Source organism: Mus caroli, unplaced genomic scaffold (genome assembly GCF_978045245.1).
Source record: "Mus caroli unplaced genomic scaffold, Mus_caroli_1 scaffold_1, whole genome shotgun sequence".
In the NCBI taxonomy this organism is placed as follows: Eukaryota; Metazoa; Chordata; class Mammalia; order Rodentia; family Muridae; genus Mus; species Mus caroli.
The window spans coordinates 62,174,192-62,189,083 of record NW_028227256.1 but is presented as its reverse complement, the minus strand read 5'-3'; the positions used below and the strand labels follow the sequence as shown (position 1 = coordinate 62,189,083).

At 40.0% G+C, this 14,892-nt stretch overlaps 1 protein-coding gene across 1 annotated transcript in view; it reads right to left on the bottom strand.

Annotated features, from left to right (window-relative positions):
- The window catches only part of Pth2r (parathyroid hormone 2 receptor), an 82,458-nt gene extending 67,859 nt beyond the window's left edge, over positions 1-14,599 (bottom strand). The window contains exons 1-2 of the mRNA XM_021168416.2: positions 14,522-14,599; positions 3,747-3,849 (exon numbers count right to left, since the gene is read on the bottom strand). Coding sequence (XP_021024075.1) covers positions 3,747-3,849; positions 14,522-14,596 — 178 coding nt within the window. The 5' untranslated portion in view covers positions 14,597-14,599. The remainder of the gene's footprint in view (positions 1-3,746; positions 3,850-14,521) is intronic.
- Between the last annotated feature and the right edge of the window lie 293 nt (positions 14,600-14,892).

The following is a 14,892-nucleotide window of genomic DNA, read 5'->3' as shown; positions in this document are numbered from 1 at the left end:
TGGATGTTTTGGATTAGGACCTTTTTGCTTTTTGCCTTTTCTTTGACTATTGTGTCAATGTTTTCTATGGTATCTTCTGCACATGAGATTCTCTCTTCTATTTCTTGTATTATGTTGGTTATGCTTGCATCTATGACTCCTTATCTCTTTCTATCTCCAGGATTTTTTCCCTTTGTGATTTCTTTATTGTTTCTATTTCCATTTTTAGATCCTGAATGGTTTTGTTCAATTCCTTCACCTGTTTGGTTGTGTTTTCCTATAATTCATTAAGGAATTTTTGTGTTACCTCTTTAAGGTCTTCTACCTATTTACCTATATTCTCCTGTATTTTTTTAAAGGGAGTTACTTATGTCCTTCTTAAAGTCCTTATTATCATCGTGAAATGTGACTTTAAATCAGCTTTTCCGGTATCCTTGAGTATCCATGGCTTGCTGTAGTGGAAGAACTGTGTTCCGATGATGGCAAGGTCTTGCTGCCCTCAATATATCTTATTGGAGCCTGTCCTTCCTATAATCCCAGTTGATTCAGGACTACTCAGACTCCAGCTTTCTCTGTGATCCTGTGATTCTGGGATCCTATGAACCTGAGATCCTGGGTGTGACAGAGTTCTCGGCAGTCAAGCTTCCTCTGAGACCTTGAGATCCTGGTTTGACCAAGCTCCTGGTATCCTGGTATCCTGAAATCCTAAGATCCTGGGCATGTTACATCGCCTAGAAGTGGTGTCTCCTCTGGGGAATGTGGGGCTGTCTGGTATGTTCGAAACCAAGGTATACCAGCACCGATCAGAAGGAACCCAAGCTGCTGGTCAGGCAGGGCTCATGTGTCCTGCTGTCACAGGCCCCGTTGAGATTGGTTTGGAACAGATGTTGTGTTCCACGCCCCAGTGATCCTAAGATCATGGGCGTGCTAGGGCGCCTGCAATGTGGATCATCCTCTGTGGACCGAAATTTTCTCATACTTTTCTGCTCTGTTTTATCACTGTAATCTGACTCATGACAGTTACCATGTCACAACCATAATGCTACATTGTCTTGAAATTCCCTTGAAATTTAGTGCATTTCTTTTGAATTCAGTCTCATTCAAGTCTTCAGAACACATGAACAAAGTAGAAAAAAAAGAAAGAAAGAAAGAAAGAAAGAAAGACAGATCACCATCAAAGACTGAAAACTGCTTCAGCAGTAGTAGCAAGAGGATCTAGAACAAAAATGAGATAGTATGTACAGACACTACCAGATGCACTTTAAGCAAGGATTATAGATCCAAAAATATATATTAAGATTGTAACTGAAAAAAGTCATCTCCAAGCCAACAAAAACTCAGAGCACAATAAGCACATTCCAATGTAAATAAATACAAAATAAATGAGAGACAAAAATACACCAGGAAGAGGGAAAATTAATATAAAATTAAGATCAAACTAAAATCCTGTGTGACAATAGCTTACAATTTGGAAACAATAAAAGTGCCCCAGTATACTGATGTTATATGGAAAGAAGAAATTAGGATAACTTTTAAACTTTCTAAATTAAATATACACCTTTTAATTCTAGAGTAGCCACTAAAGGAATTAAGTGTCCTAATAATTAGCTATAGATGTTGGGGCAGGATAGAATATAGTAAGCAAAAATACTGCTGCAGAGATGGCTCACAATCATCTGTAACTCCTGTCCCCGGTGGTCTGATGCCATCTCCTGAACTCCACAGCACCAGGCGCATGTGCAATGCACATACATACAGGTAAAATATTCATACACATGAAATAAAAGTATTTTAAAGAAATGAGCAGCAGTGTTTCAATCAATTCCAAAGATTAGAGAGAAGGAATGGAAGGGACTCGGGAGTCTAAATAAGATGGTAGAATTCAATTCCAATGTTGCACATTAGCACTCACAATTACTATAACTGGAATAAATTATTTGTTTAATAGACAAAGATTATCAGAATAAATAAGGAAAAATTCGTGTGTGAACTGTTTGCATAAAATGTTCCTAGCTGAGCACACCTTTAATCTAAGCACTTGAGTGGCAGAGGCAGGTTGCATCTCTGTGAGTTTGAGGTCAGCTTGATCTACATAGTGAGTTCCTGGCTATATAGTCAAATCCTGTCTCAAAACAAAACAAAAAAGATATTCCTAAAATATAAATGTATGAAAAGTTTAATAAACTAATGGGAAATATAAGTACTTGTTTAAAAGATAGTATCACAAATTTTCAAGATAAAAAATTTCTGGAGGTTATGATATGCAATAATGTGAACATACATAGTACTTGAAGAGTAAACTTAGATGTAGGTAAAACTGTTAAGTTTAAAATTGTGTACATGATATCACATTTAAAACATTTTTAAAGGATTGAAAAAGTTACAGTAAATTAACAAAGCAAGAAATTGGTGTTGATTAAATATTACTATTTTAATGTGATTGTTTAAGTATATATAATTTTAATATTCCAATCATAAGTATCTATAGAGTATTAGAAGCCTTTATATTGATAACATGTTTAAGCACTAGACATGAATTTCTAAACTTAAATGTATTTAGTAACATAGTTTCAAAGTACTTGATTTGAGAAATACTCAATGAACTTTTCAATGAAAATATTCACCATCAAGCTATTATAAAAACATGTATCTTAAGAAATAAAAGGTCAAGTGATCATTATTCTGGATACAGAACATATGAACAGTGTAACTGATAAGCTTAACCTGGAGGATTCTATAAAACACAGCGTTGGAAAGTGGAGCACACACATTCCTTTGAAAACCACATAGATCATTCATCAGGAGTGGCTGCAGTAAAGGCCACCAAGTCTCAACACACTTTGATAAATCATCATCATGCAAACTACATTTTATGATCATAATGAATGGAAAATCAGTCACAGTTTCTGAACATTTACAAACCAGCATAAGCAGATATTAACCTGAAAATTATATGAGGTATAGATAGCTTTAGAGACATTGCTTTGTTCAGTTAGTTGAAACTTAGGAAACTCAGTAAATCAACCCCCATTTCTGACCTGAATTTAGAAATAAGTAAGAGATGACTCAAAAACTCCAAAAAGAAGAAGAAGAAGAAGAAGACGAAGACGAAGACGAAGACGAGGAAGAGGAAGAGGAAAAGGAGGAAGAGGAGGAAGAGGAGGAAGAGGAGGAAGAGGAGGAGGAGGAAGAGGAGGAAGAGGAGGAAGAGGAGGAAGAGGAAGAGGAAGAAGAAGAAGTTTAAGAAGAAGAAGAAGAAGAAAGAAGAAGAGGAGGAGGAGGAAGAGGAAGATGAGGAAGAGGAGGAAGAGGAAGAAGAGGAAGAAGAAGAAAAATTTTCCTGGGAAATAAATTACCATTTTATTTTAAAAGTTTTCGGTAGAACGTAGCTTAGAGTCTGGTCCGAGCTGAGATTGGAGATGATATTCACAGGGGCTGTGTCTCCTCCTCCTCCCAGCTCACTACACAGTCAAGAGCAAGCCAACATGCTCACCCCACACAATAGACAAATCCAAAGAGAGGCCAGATGTGCACATGCCCAGTTGATATACTCCAAAACCCACTAATCAGACTGGTCCTTTCCTTCATAAGAGAGGGAAGGTATGTGTGGTACAGAGATGGAAGAACCTTGTTCTCTCTACAGACCTTCCACATAGACACACAGAAGATGGTTGATGAGGACCTCCTTAACACTGAGGAGGATTCTCTGATTTTTGTGCTGGTTACAGTGAAGAACACAAAGAAAAGACATTTCTTGGCACCATTACCTCCTTCTTGGAGCTGGGCTGTGATGTTGAGTTCACACTGCATTTTAGCCTTCATAACAAGAACAATCTGCTCTTCTATAGTGATGGTGCCGTCAGAATCCAGCTGTGGAAGCAAAGAACACGCCATCATTCCCCATCATCTTAAAGGCAGAATAATGCTCTCCTTATTTCATTCCCAATCAAGCTAACTGGAACAGTCCCCCATCAGGATACACTATTGTGATTGGAATATCCACTGTCTTCCACGGGCTCATGAACTGAACACTAGGTCCCAGATGATGGTACTACTTGGGGGCACTTTAGAACCTAGAAGATGGGGTAGAGATGAAAGAATTAGGTGGTCAACCAGGGTGGGTCCTTAGGAGTATATTATCTATGGTCACTTCCTAACTCATCCCTGCTTTCTAGTTCCATGAAGTGAACATCTCACCACCACCACAAGGTTGTACTGTCACACTGTTTTGTCAGATTGCACAGGGTTCAAGCAACCATACAGAACAAATCATTTGAGACTGTGAGCCAAAATAAGTCAGTCTTCCCTTAAGTTTGTTCTGTCTGGTGTTTGATTACAGTAATAAAAAGATAACTAATTCACATAGCAAAATTTTTTTGGATAATTTTAAATGCACCACCAGAAAATGTAAGGAAACTCTAAACTATGATTAACTGATTACATTAAATAATAATGTAACTAGAAAAAATAGTAAACAGTGAAAATACCTAGCATTTTATCAAGACATAACACATTACTAATTCTTTCACAACATGGCAGTTATGTTACATAGAAATAGAAGACTAAATTTAGTACTATCACAAAAATTATCAAAGAAGCCTAGACACAAGATGCAACATGACTTTAGGTTTATTTATCTCTTAAAGAAATAGGTTACTCTAAATGATCTCCATCTATCTCCTTGCCTTAAAACTGGGGACTTTATAATGGGAAGATATACACCCATATATCCACTATCCATTTCATCAGTATTTATTAGTTTCGTATGAAAGCAACATGCTGTATGAAGGGAGAAGAGAAGATTACATCAAGGACATGGAGCACACCCGCACATGTCGTTCCTCACCTTACAGTGATGTGGGAAAGGTAGTGTAGCTAAAACACACGAGCAGCACTTCCTCCTCAGTGTCTGTCACTCCAGAGGCAACCATTGCATACACAACAAAGAACTACATTTAGCAAAACAGTCACTTGTTCTGGGCATGTGTGACCATTTGTGACTTGAAATAAAATTGAATTCCAGTGTCAGAGACCTAAAGTCTAAGAGAAACCCCAATTTGATAGCTCTTAATGTTTTATGTTCCAGCATCTTATCAAAAAACACAGCACAGTGCAGGATGCTTTCTTAGGCTTCCATACTTCCTCATTTTTAATTATCTTCAGTTTTGAGGAGCACTGATCGGGTATTTTACAGAAAGTCCTTAGTTATGATGTATCCTGTCTTTTGATTGAGACTGGCTTGAAGTAACATATTTAGAAATGGAAGACCACAGAATGAGGCACTATTCATGAAGTACCATAGCAACAGCACCTGGAATCAATACGCTTCATTGCTGATGTTAACCTAGTTCTTTCTTTGGATCTTCATCCAAACGTTAAAAAATTTTAAACTCTTTACTAGATCTCAGCATGTATACAGAAGTAGGTTGTAGGTCATATTTGGATGTCAGACTATAGTTTCTTAATTTATGTTTAAGTGAATGAAGTTTTTGAAATAAAGTTTGAGAACTGAAATTATATCAACTCAAAATAACCTACTGTAATGGGAATAATAATAAGAAAATATGCACTGCCTTCACTGCATGAAAGATGCAAAACATATAAGAAAATAAATAGTACAGTGGCTATTGCCTAGGGAAGAGTTAGGGGGATGCTTTAGGGCATGCAGCTGTATAAGATGTACTACACCGTCACCATTTATACCAAGAATGTAATCTGTAGTGAATGCTCCTTTGATGGTAATTTTAGTTGTGAAATTACTCAAGGTAGCTAATTAGATAAAATTTATAAGTAAAATGTTTTCAGTACTAGAACACTTCAGAAATGTGAAAATGATACATGATCAAATTCATCAATACCTTATATTCTCCATGTAAATCATTTTCAAAATTAGTATATCAACAATAATGCTGCTATTTAAGTGTGGTTCTTACACTACTGAATTCTGACCTAATTTACTTCACCATTTGTAAGTGCTGGTTTCTTAGATACCTCACTTCTTTCTTTCTGCACACCAGTGATATCTGACTGTATTCAAAGGCTGTGAACTGATGGTTTAGATCTTAAAGTTTCCATAACAATTACTTCTCTGCAACTACGTCTGGAACAGTGTTGGAAGCATCACGAAGTAGCATGCCCAAAACAGCTCAACAGCCCAAACAACAGCCCTCAGTTCATTTGGAACACAATCTAACAATTTCAAGTTGTCAGCCTTTGACAAACAGCCTCTCTGTCTCTCTCTTCCTCTCTTCCCCTCTCTCTTCCCCCCTCTCTCTCTCTCACTCTCTTCCTCTCTCTCTTTCTTCCTCTTCCTCTCTTCCCCCCCCCCCCTCTCTCTCTCTCTCTCTCTCTCTCTCTCTCTCTCTCTCTCTCTCTCTCTCTCTCTCTCTCTCTCTCTCTCTCTCCCCTCTGTGTGTGTGTGTATCTGTGTGCATGAGAGAGAGCTGTAATATATAAAATTTTATGTATCATATAACTGAAAGTATATATTAGCTTAATACTAACATAGATAAATAATAAATGGGGATCTAAACCATTTTTGTCTTGGGCTCAGATTTAGACTAAAAATGCATGGGTAGCCCAAAGAAATCTGAGTCCCTTATTATGTCAGAGCTCAAAACCTTCTACTGTTGCTCTGGGAAGAGAAGAAATGCAGTGGTCAGACACATGCCTGTTGAAACCCAGTGGAAAGACATGGTCTCCCAGGAGGACTTCGTGGAGCTCCTTCTGCTATCCGGGGTGATTGCTGCTATGCTTTACTACTGTGTAGTTCATTCCATGTGGAAATGGCTACCAGGCAATAGGTACTCAGATACAAATGACATTGGCCTAATTTGAGACATGACAAATTGTCAAGGAAATAATTTCCTTCAGGCAGTTAACAGACAGAATTTGAGATTACAGAATCAGAATGTGGGCCAAATTATAGATGGACACATAATAGTATCAATGGCCAATGGCCAAGCCATTTGTCACTAGTGCTACCCTGAAGCAACACATCTGCCGTAGAGCACAGCTGCACCATCCTGGGGGAAAGTAGAAACTAGGAAAACTAACATGGCTAATATCAATCATCAGTGAGAAGGCCAATTTTGAACAGAAGCAATGAGATAAGATCATTATTAATAATACAGCCACCAAACTATAAACTTGTATACGACAATGGAAACTCTGTACACCCACCGTAGTTACAACTCTGCATGTCGATTAAGAACACAAGGAAAACTTAACATGAGACCTAGACAAATCATTAGTTTTCCACAGCCTTTCAAACTGGTGAGCCCAGTAAGGCTAGAGAGATCACTAAAAGTTCTTGCTAGGCAATTGTGGTGACTGAGTTTGAATACCAGCACCCAGGCAACAAGTGAGGTGTCCTAAAAGGGAGGTGTCCTATTCACACCGGCTCTCCGTGGGAAAGGAGGGACTTGCTGGCTTTTGACTCAGAAGAGACAATGAAAGGCCCAAGTCTAAAGAGAAACTCTGCTTCAAATAAAATGTATAGAATCACAGAGAGGGACAGGTGACATCTACAGATGTAGCCAGAGTCAGGCATCTGCACACATGTGTTGGTATACACACAACAAAGACACCACAGAGAGAGAGAGAGAGAGAGAGAGAGAGAGAGAGAGAGAGACTAACACACAGAGTAAATAAGTACATAAAGTACATAGATTTTTTTTAATGCTAAACCCAGGAATGAAGCCTTAGTTTCCTCATTTTTCAATATAAAGATATGACTATCAGCCTTTGTGAGTGAAAGGAAAGAAACCAATGAGAAATTATTCTTAGAGTAGATCAGATGTCTGAGCAATTTAGTCAACAGTTCCGAGGAAAAAGTGAAGTCTTCTAAAAGAGAAAATCTATGTGTCGTCAGCAAAGTCAGATCCAAATGAAGGTAAAATGTTACTCTGGACAATGGATGTGTAGTATGAGTATAATCTGTGTTACTCTGGACAATGGATGTGTAGTATGAGTGTAATCTGTGTTACTCTGGACAATGGATGTATAGTATGAGTGTAATCTGTGTTACTCTGGACAATGGATGTGTAGTATGAGTGTAATCTGTGTTACTCTGGACAATGGATGTGTAGTATGAGTGTAATCTGTGTTACTCTGGACAATGGATGTGTAGTATGAGTGTAATCTGTGACCCAGACTTTTATACAGACTGAGGGGCAACACACAAGAGGTAGCAATTTGAGAATAAGACATGTGTTTGTTTCATCTCCCCTCCTACTGAACTGTCATCACTCCAAATTTGTTTATAGCACAACCTCAAATTTAGAAGCATCTCTTTTAAAATATTAAACATGATCTTTTGGCAAACATGGTCCAGTGTTTGACTTTGTCTCCAGGGATTCTCCCAGAGTGAAGCATGAGAGGCATTTGAGGCACCTGCCAAGTTGTACTGTCACGAGTTGGCATTTGTATTTTGATTAGGAAGGTACTCTCAGTTTTCTAGCATTTATACAAAGAGCAAATATGATATTGTTTTTGAGGTAAAACTGTTCTGGCTGTACACTCAACTAGGTGACATGAAGAAAATCCTTAGCAAGTCTAACTGAATTTGTTAAGTCGTACGGGCTCACAGTGTGAGAGACTATGGACCTAGCAATGGGGAAATCGTTTTGTAAACATCAGTGTATCCTACTCCACCACATGCCCTTTCTGCTAAACAAGATGATTTAACTACCTTATGATTCTGAATTTTCCTTGACAAAAGAGGGAAGTCGATTGTTATGGTTGGTTTTAATAGAAACCTACCAGAAATTAGAATCCCCTTGGTAGGATCCTTCAATGGAGACTTGTCCTGGTTGCCTTAACTGACATGAGAAGCCTTGCCCAAATTGTGGGTGGTGCCTTCTGATACCAGTCAGATAGGCAGGGTATGGTCAAAGGAAGGTGTAGCTGCTTGTATTACGAACCTAATTATATCTCCCCCCACCACCACCACCACCACCACCGCAAAAAAAAAAAAAAAAAAAAAAAAAAAAAAAAAAAAAAAAAAAAACTGTTTGCTGGAGTGAGTCTTCATATAACTTCTGAGAACCTGTCCCCAGTTGGCTCTGATTGGTAAATAAAGATGCCAGCAGCCAATGGCTGGGGAGGACAGACAGAGGCGGGATTTTAGGATTCCTAGGCTTAGGATTTTAGGTTTCCTGGGCTTGGAACTGGTAGAAAAAGGCCTTGCTTTAGGAGAGTGTGGAGAGAAGAGAGGCACAGAGGTGTAGAGAGAAGCAAGGAGAGCGCCCTGGACTCTGGGCCAAGAAAGCAAGGGCCAGAGGGCTGCATAAATGGGTCCTGAGCAGCCAGGATGGCACCAAGGATTTAGTAAGTAGTAACTCAGAATTATCGGTGGGAGGTTGACTCTAGCAGCAGAGAGGCTAGGCAGTCACCCAACTATTGTACTGCTTATTAAAAATATAAAGACTATGTGTATGTCTTTCATTCAGGAATATAAACCATTGAGGCGGGTAGCCTGTTGCACCTTGCTTGGCCTTCCCTGCCACAGTTCAGTTGACTTAGCCTGATATTGGTGACAATGAGTCCTTTGCTGATATCAGAGCCAGCGTTTCCAGGCTTCTATCGGAGAGTAAGGGACAAGGGATTTGGAACTGATGAGGCACCTGGCCTCAAGGACCAGGCAAGGACCAGGTTCTTGACCTCTTGGGGTATAATTTAGGCAGCCATACCTGCATTTTTTTTTTAGCATAAATTGACTTTTAAAATTCTTGAATAAGAACCAGAGGGTGGTAGTACATGCCTTTAATCTCAGCACTCAGGAGACAGAGGCAGGTGGATCTCTGAGTTAGAGGCCAGCCTGGTCTACAGAATGAGTTCCAGGACAGCCAGGGCAACACAGAAAAATCCTGTCTCAAAATAAAATAAAATAAAATAAAAATAAGCCAAACAAATCCAATACTTTTGCTTCTGTTCCTCTCAAAAATTCTGATTCACATCATATTAATTAAATGCTCTTAATAACACATGTTATAACAGGCATAAGTAATATGGTTTAAGGATCCAATTGCTATCAGAAAGAAATTGGGTTCTAGAGAGGCATGAGGACTAAGAGGAGAAAATCACAGATGGAGGGACTGGCCTCACAAATTCTCTCCTGTGTCAGTTCAAAACCTGAAGCAGTTCCTGATCGCATGTAGATGTAATCTCAATCAACCACCATGTGATTGAGGTGAGCCTGGCTAATCCAACTGGGAGAAAAGAAAGAGCTGATACTTTGGTTTTCTTCTTGTTTGTATATCCTTAAACTTAAGACTCTCACATTCTGTACATAAATGATATTATCACTTCCATTTCCCAGTGGAGGAAATGAAGTTCCAAAGGAGAAATGAAGTGTGTGTGTGTGTGTGTGTGTGTGTGTGTGTGTGTGTGTGTGTGTGAGCGAGAGACAGAGACAGAGACAGAGAGACAGAGACAGAGAGACAGAGACAGAGACAGAGACTTACTAACCCAGAGAGGTGACAGGAAAAGGAACGAAGAGAAGAAAAGACAAACCAGCGTCCTAGCTGATGAGTAGCTCAGCTGAGGCCAGAGACAGGAAAGTGAACAGAGTGTCTGGGTGTTACCTGAAAATGTTATAGATTTAGTTCCAAAGAATTGAGAAAAGTGCTCAGAAATTAAAAATAACTTGATAAATTGCCAAGAGAACTCAAAGTGTAACTCCCTTCCATCTCTGTGCCTCTGGGCTACTAGGCTGTAGAGAAGGCCCAGCGTTAGCATAGCCATTGAGAAATCCACCAGACTCCAACCCTCCAGGGACACAGGTCTTCCTTGTAAATAACAAAACAACAACAACAACAACAAAAACCCCAACTCTCCCCTGCTTAGCTGCAGTGAGACTTGAAGCAGTCTGCACAGTGGGGAGATAATCAGCAGTCATGCTTCTGCTAGATTTTTCTAAAAAGAGTGCCCTAGCTGCCCAGGTCCTAGGGTTCTCCTCATGGTTCTATCCACCAGTAATGGCTCCTTGGTACTTTAGTCTCTTACAATGCACAGTGCACAGTGACCACATGCTGATTTTTCTACTCTCTTCCTTATTTCCCACTAACATTTCACTATCTCCTACGTGTCATGTGAGACACACATTTTTATCTGAACATGTTTACAGAGCATGCATTAGTGCTTTGCACTATACACGTTTTAACATATGTAAATGGTATTTCCTCATTCTCTCATGGCTTCTCTGTCATCTCGTCCTGCTTTGTGATCTCATCATGCTGGTGAAGCCATATTTAACCCATTGCTTCTTGCTGTATACAGTACCCCATTATGAACATTCAGGCTGTGCCCAATTCTATAGCAGCACAGACCTGCTTTGGTGCTCCTTATAGACCAAGGTGAGAAATCCTACGGGCTACAACATCTCAGGAGTGAGCATTACTGGACAAAGGGAATGTGTGCTCATAAACTAGCTGAGCTGTGCCACCTTGACCTCCACAACGGGAGCACCCAGCAAGGGATGGGAACGCTTGGCAGGAGATGGGAGCTCTGAAAGCCAAAGCCAGAGTGTAAACCCTATGCTTTAATGGCAACTATCTGCATTTGTACTTTCTCTGACATTTCTTAGCCCACTTTCCTCATGTATAAAAATGTAAGTAATGACAGTGCCTATTTCATGGATTTCTTGTGGGAATTAAATGGGAAACAAAAGTGCTTTAGCACATTCTTGGGCATTTAGTGACTGAGTGAGTGGAGTCCTGGGGTATTGTGTTTGACTTGCCAGGAGACTGCATCTTCAGGGTAGGTTAGTAGAGTTCACAGACCTCTGCCTCACTGCACAGAAGGGAACAATTAAAGTGGAGGGACCCAGGTCTGTGCTCAAAGATTTACTGCAGACAGAGAGATCCAAATGCAGCGCTCCAGGTTCCTGAGGCTTTTCTCCCTCTATCCAATGCCCTGAGCATGACCACAGCAGTGCTAGCACCCCATCCAGAGTGGCCACAGGAAAGCCGAATCAGCAAATCGGTCTCTGCTCACACCGTGTACTGTACAGGGTGACACACTTCCTTCCATGGAGTGAGCTGTGCCTGGAGTTTTATCTGGACTCGGAGATCTTTAATATCCACTTCCTAAAATGTACACCGTGCACCAACCAGTCTGACCTAGAGCTAGCATCACATGTGTGGACTCTCTCCTGTTCCTGGTCCTTTTATCTTCCACAGACATCACTCCATCCCTCAACAAACCTCTTACACCCCTATCTCCATTTCAAAGTCTCTTTCCTGGTAGCTCACTGGCACAGTAGAGGAAACACAAAGTGTATTTATATGATAGTCCTGGTGTCATGTCATGTCCTGGCTTTAAGACATGCACTGCCAGATTCTGTAATGACAACAGGGTTATGAGTGCATGGGTACTGAACTGTGCCTTCAGACAAGGCTAATTCTTCACAAAACCCATAGCGTTCTTTATAAGAATTGGTGGGCACTGGTCCATGTTATCTATTTAGTGATGTGAGCCAATGTCAACTGACAATTAACCATCTATTCCATACCAGTTCATTCTTTTCAGATGAGTTTTATTTGGTATTTTTTCAATATCTTATAATTTTTAAATATATGTGTAGCTAGAAATATATTTACCATTCACTTTTTCATAAACACCTTGTCTCCCATGCTTTAGCTAATAGAATCAACAGGTAGCACTTGAATAAATAATACCCACAATCCATTTCAGCTCTATAATTCTTCCAATTAACTAATGAAATTTCAGAATATGTAATAACCACAAAATAATAAACCAAGAATTACCAAGTTTTTTTTAAAAAAAATAGTCCAGTATAATTCTTTTTAAGATGAAAACCTAAAAGTCAGAGGATGTATAAATATGTTTAAAACTACAGTTTTTCTTTAAAGATTAAAAATTTAGTATATAATGTAATTACACTGCAGGTTATTAATTCACACACACACACACACACACACACACACGCATACATACACACACACTGAGAGGGTGGGAGGGAAAGAAAAGGGGGAAAAAAAGACATAAAAATCTGTGTTAAAAAATAATTACCAACCAGGAGGAATTTCAACACCCAAAGACATCTGGCAGTATGTGCAAATATTTGCTACTGTCAGGGCAAGGGGGTGCCACTGGCCTCTAGTGGACAGAGTCCAGAGACTCTGCTGAATGTCCTGTCACTGCAGGAGACAACCCCAAAAAGAAGTGGGTATGTGCTCAAAAAGGCTGTAGTGAAGACCCAACTTGTTTTATTGAAAGCAAAAGGCGATTGGAACAATCTACTCTTGACTTCACAGTAATTTGTTTCTTTATTGTGCTAAATAATATCTCTAATTTCTTGAAAGGAACCTAGAACACCAAGTGAAAAGAACTGGTCAGAGCAGATCTGCTCCTTACACACGGAGATAGAGGTTTTAACATAGTATCCAAGGACCTCCTAAGACAGAAATGTAGGTGGTACCTTGGAGATCATCTGTTACTCTAATGGAAATGTACCATCCAGTCTAGAAGGCTTTCTCCCCATACCTGCTTATTCCTTCTACAAATTTAGAAACTTCTTTTGAACTTAAGAGAACATATTTTTAAGTGTCCATTGTATGATAGTCCACTCATTCTTTTTTCATAACACAATAAGTCTACATGAAATGTCCTGATCCTGCTAAATAAGATTAGCATGTCTCAGGAAAGATATTTCCTAGAAATACCTTCTGATTTTATGTTGTTAGGACTTTAGAAGATTGGATTTTTTTTAACTGTATCTTTTGAATAACTAAAATTTAATTTGGTCATTTAAAGGTGTAAAATGTCATTTTAAGTACCACCGAAACATATTCATGGGTGCTTTAACTTTGTGGACGTTTTTTTTAAAAAAACCAATTGAATCTTTATTTGACAGTCAATGTGCGCCCTCTACCGAACCGGACATATATAACCTCGGATGTCTTAAATCATAGGACAAATCAAACCACAAAACACACACCACTGCAAGCATCTTTCTAGTTCGTTTGAAAAATAAATAAATAAAACTATAAACCTAACATATTCTTTGACTTAAAAAAATGAAGATGAACTGTTCCGTGCACATTAAAGAGACCCACTATGAAAGAACTTCCAGAAAACCCCTAAGCGACAGTGGCAATAAGAAAATTACAACCACTGCTATTCAACGTTTAAGACCCGAGCTGTATTTAATACGATATTTATTCGGTATAGCCCCTTTGCTTAAATACGCGCTTCTGTATCAGAGAGAGAAACAGTTACACTTTTACACTGTATCATCGATTCTAGAAGTTTTAAGCTCTCAAACATGATGGTGAATTGCCAACAAACAAAACCTACTGTGGTGATTGAAGCGGGTACCCCGGGGATTATCAGAAAGAACAAAGTTCTTCACCCTCCAGCTCTGCATTACCAGATCCCTGAACACTAGGAAGCTGGTCCAACCGCCCGGAGCTGGGACCTCCCGCCCGAAGAGGATGTGGACAGACCAGTGCAGTGCGGCGCGCCCTGGGCTTGCTTCTCTGGCTAGGGAAGCACGTTCTGGTGTCCCAGCTCTTACCTGCGCTCTAACCAGGAGACAGCTACTGAGAATCAGCCATCCACAGATGTAGGTGAAAGTCTCCAGCCAGGCCATGTCCAAAACAGCCCAAAGCAAAAGCAGTGTATCCCAGACTCGCTTACTTGTCCAGTATGGACCAAACTTGTGATGGGGAGCGAGGCACCGCTGGGCAGCTGGGGCGCGGGAGTCACTAGCCAAGACTCTCGGGGGTCTGGCTGCCTGCGCCCCAGAGTCTGGAACCCCGTCCTGAGCGCTCTGGGTGGTCCCGCCTTCTACCGAGGACAGCTGCAGGGAGGGGGCGGAGGACGCCAATGCGTCCTTTGCCAGTCACTCAGTCCGCAACCCAGGAGCTCAGATGCCATGCGATCCCG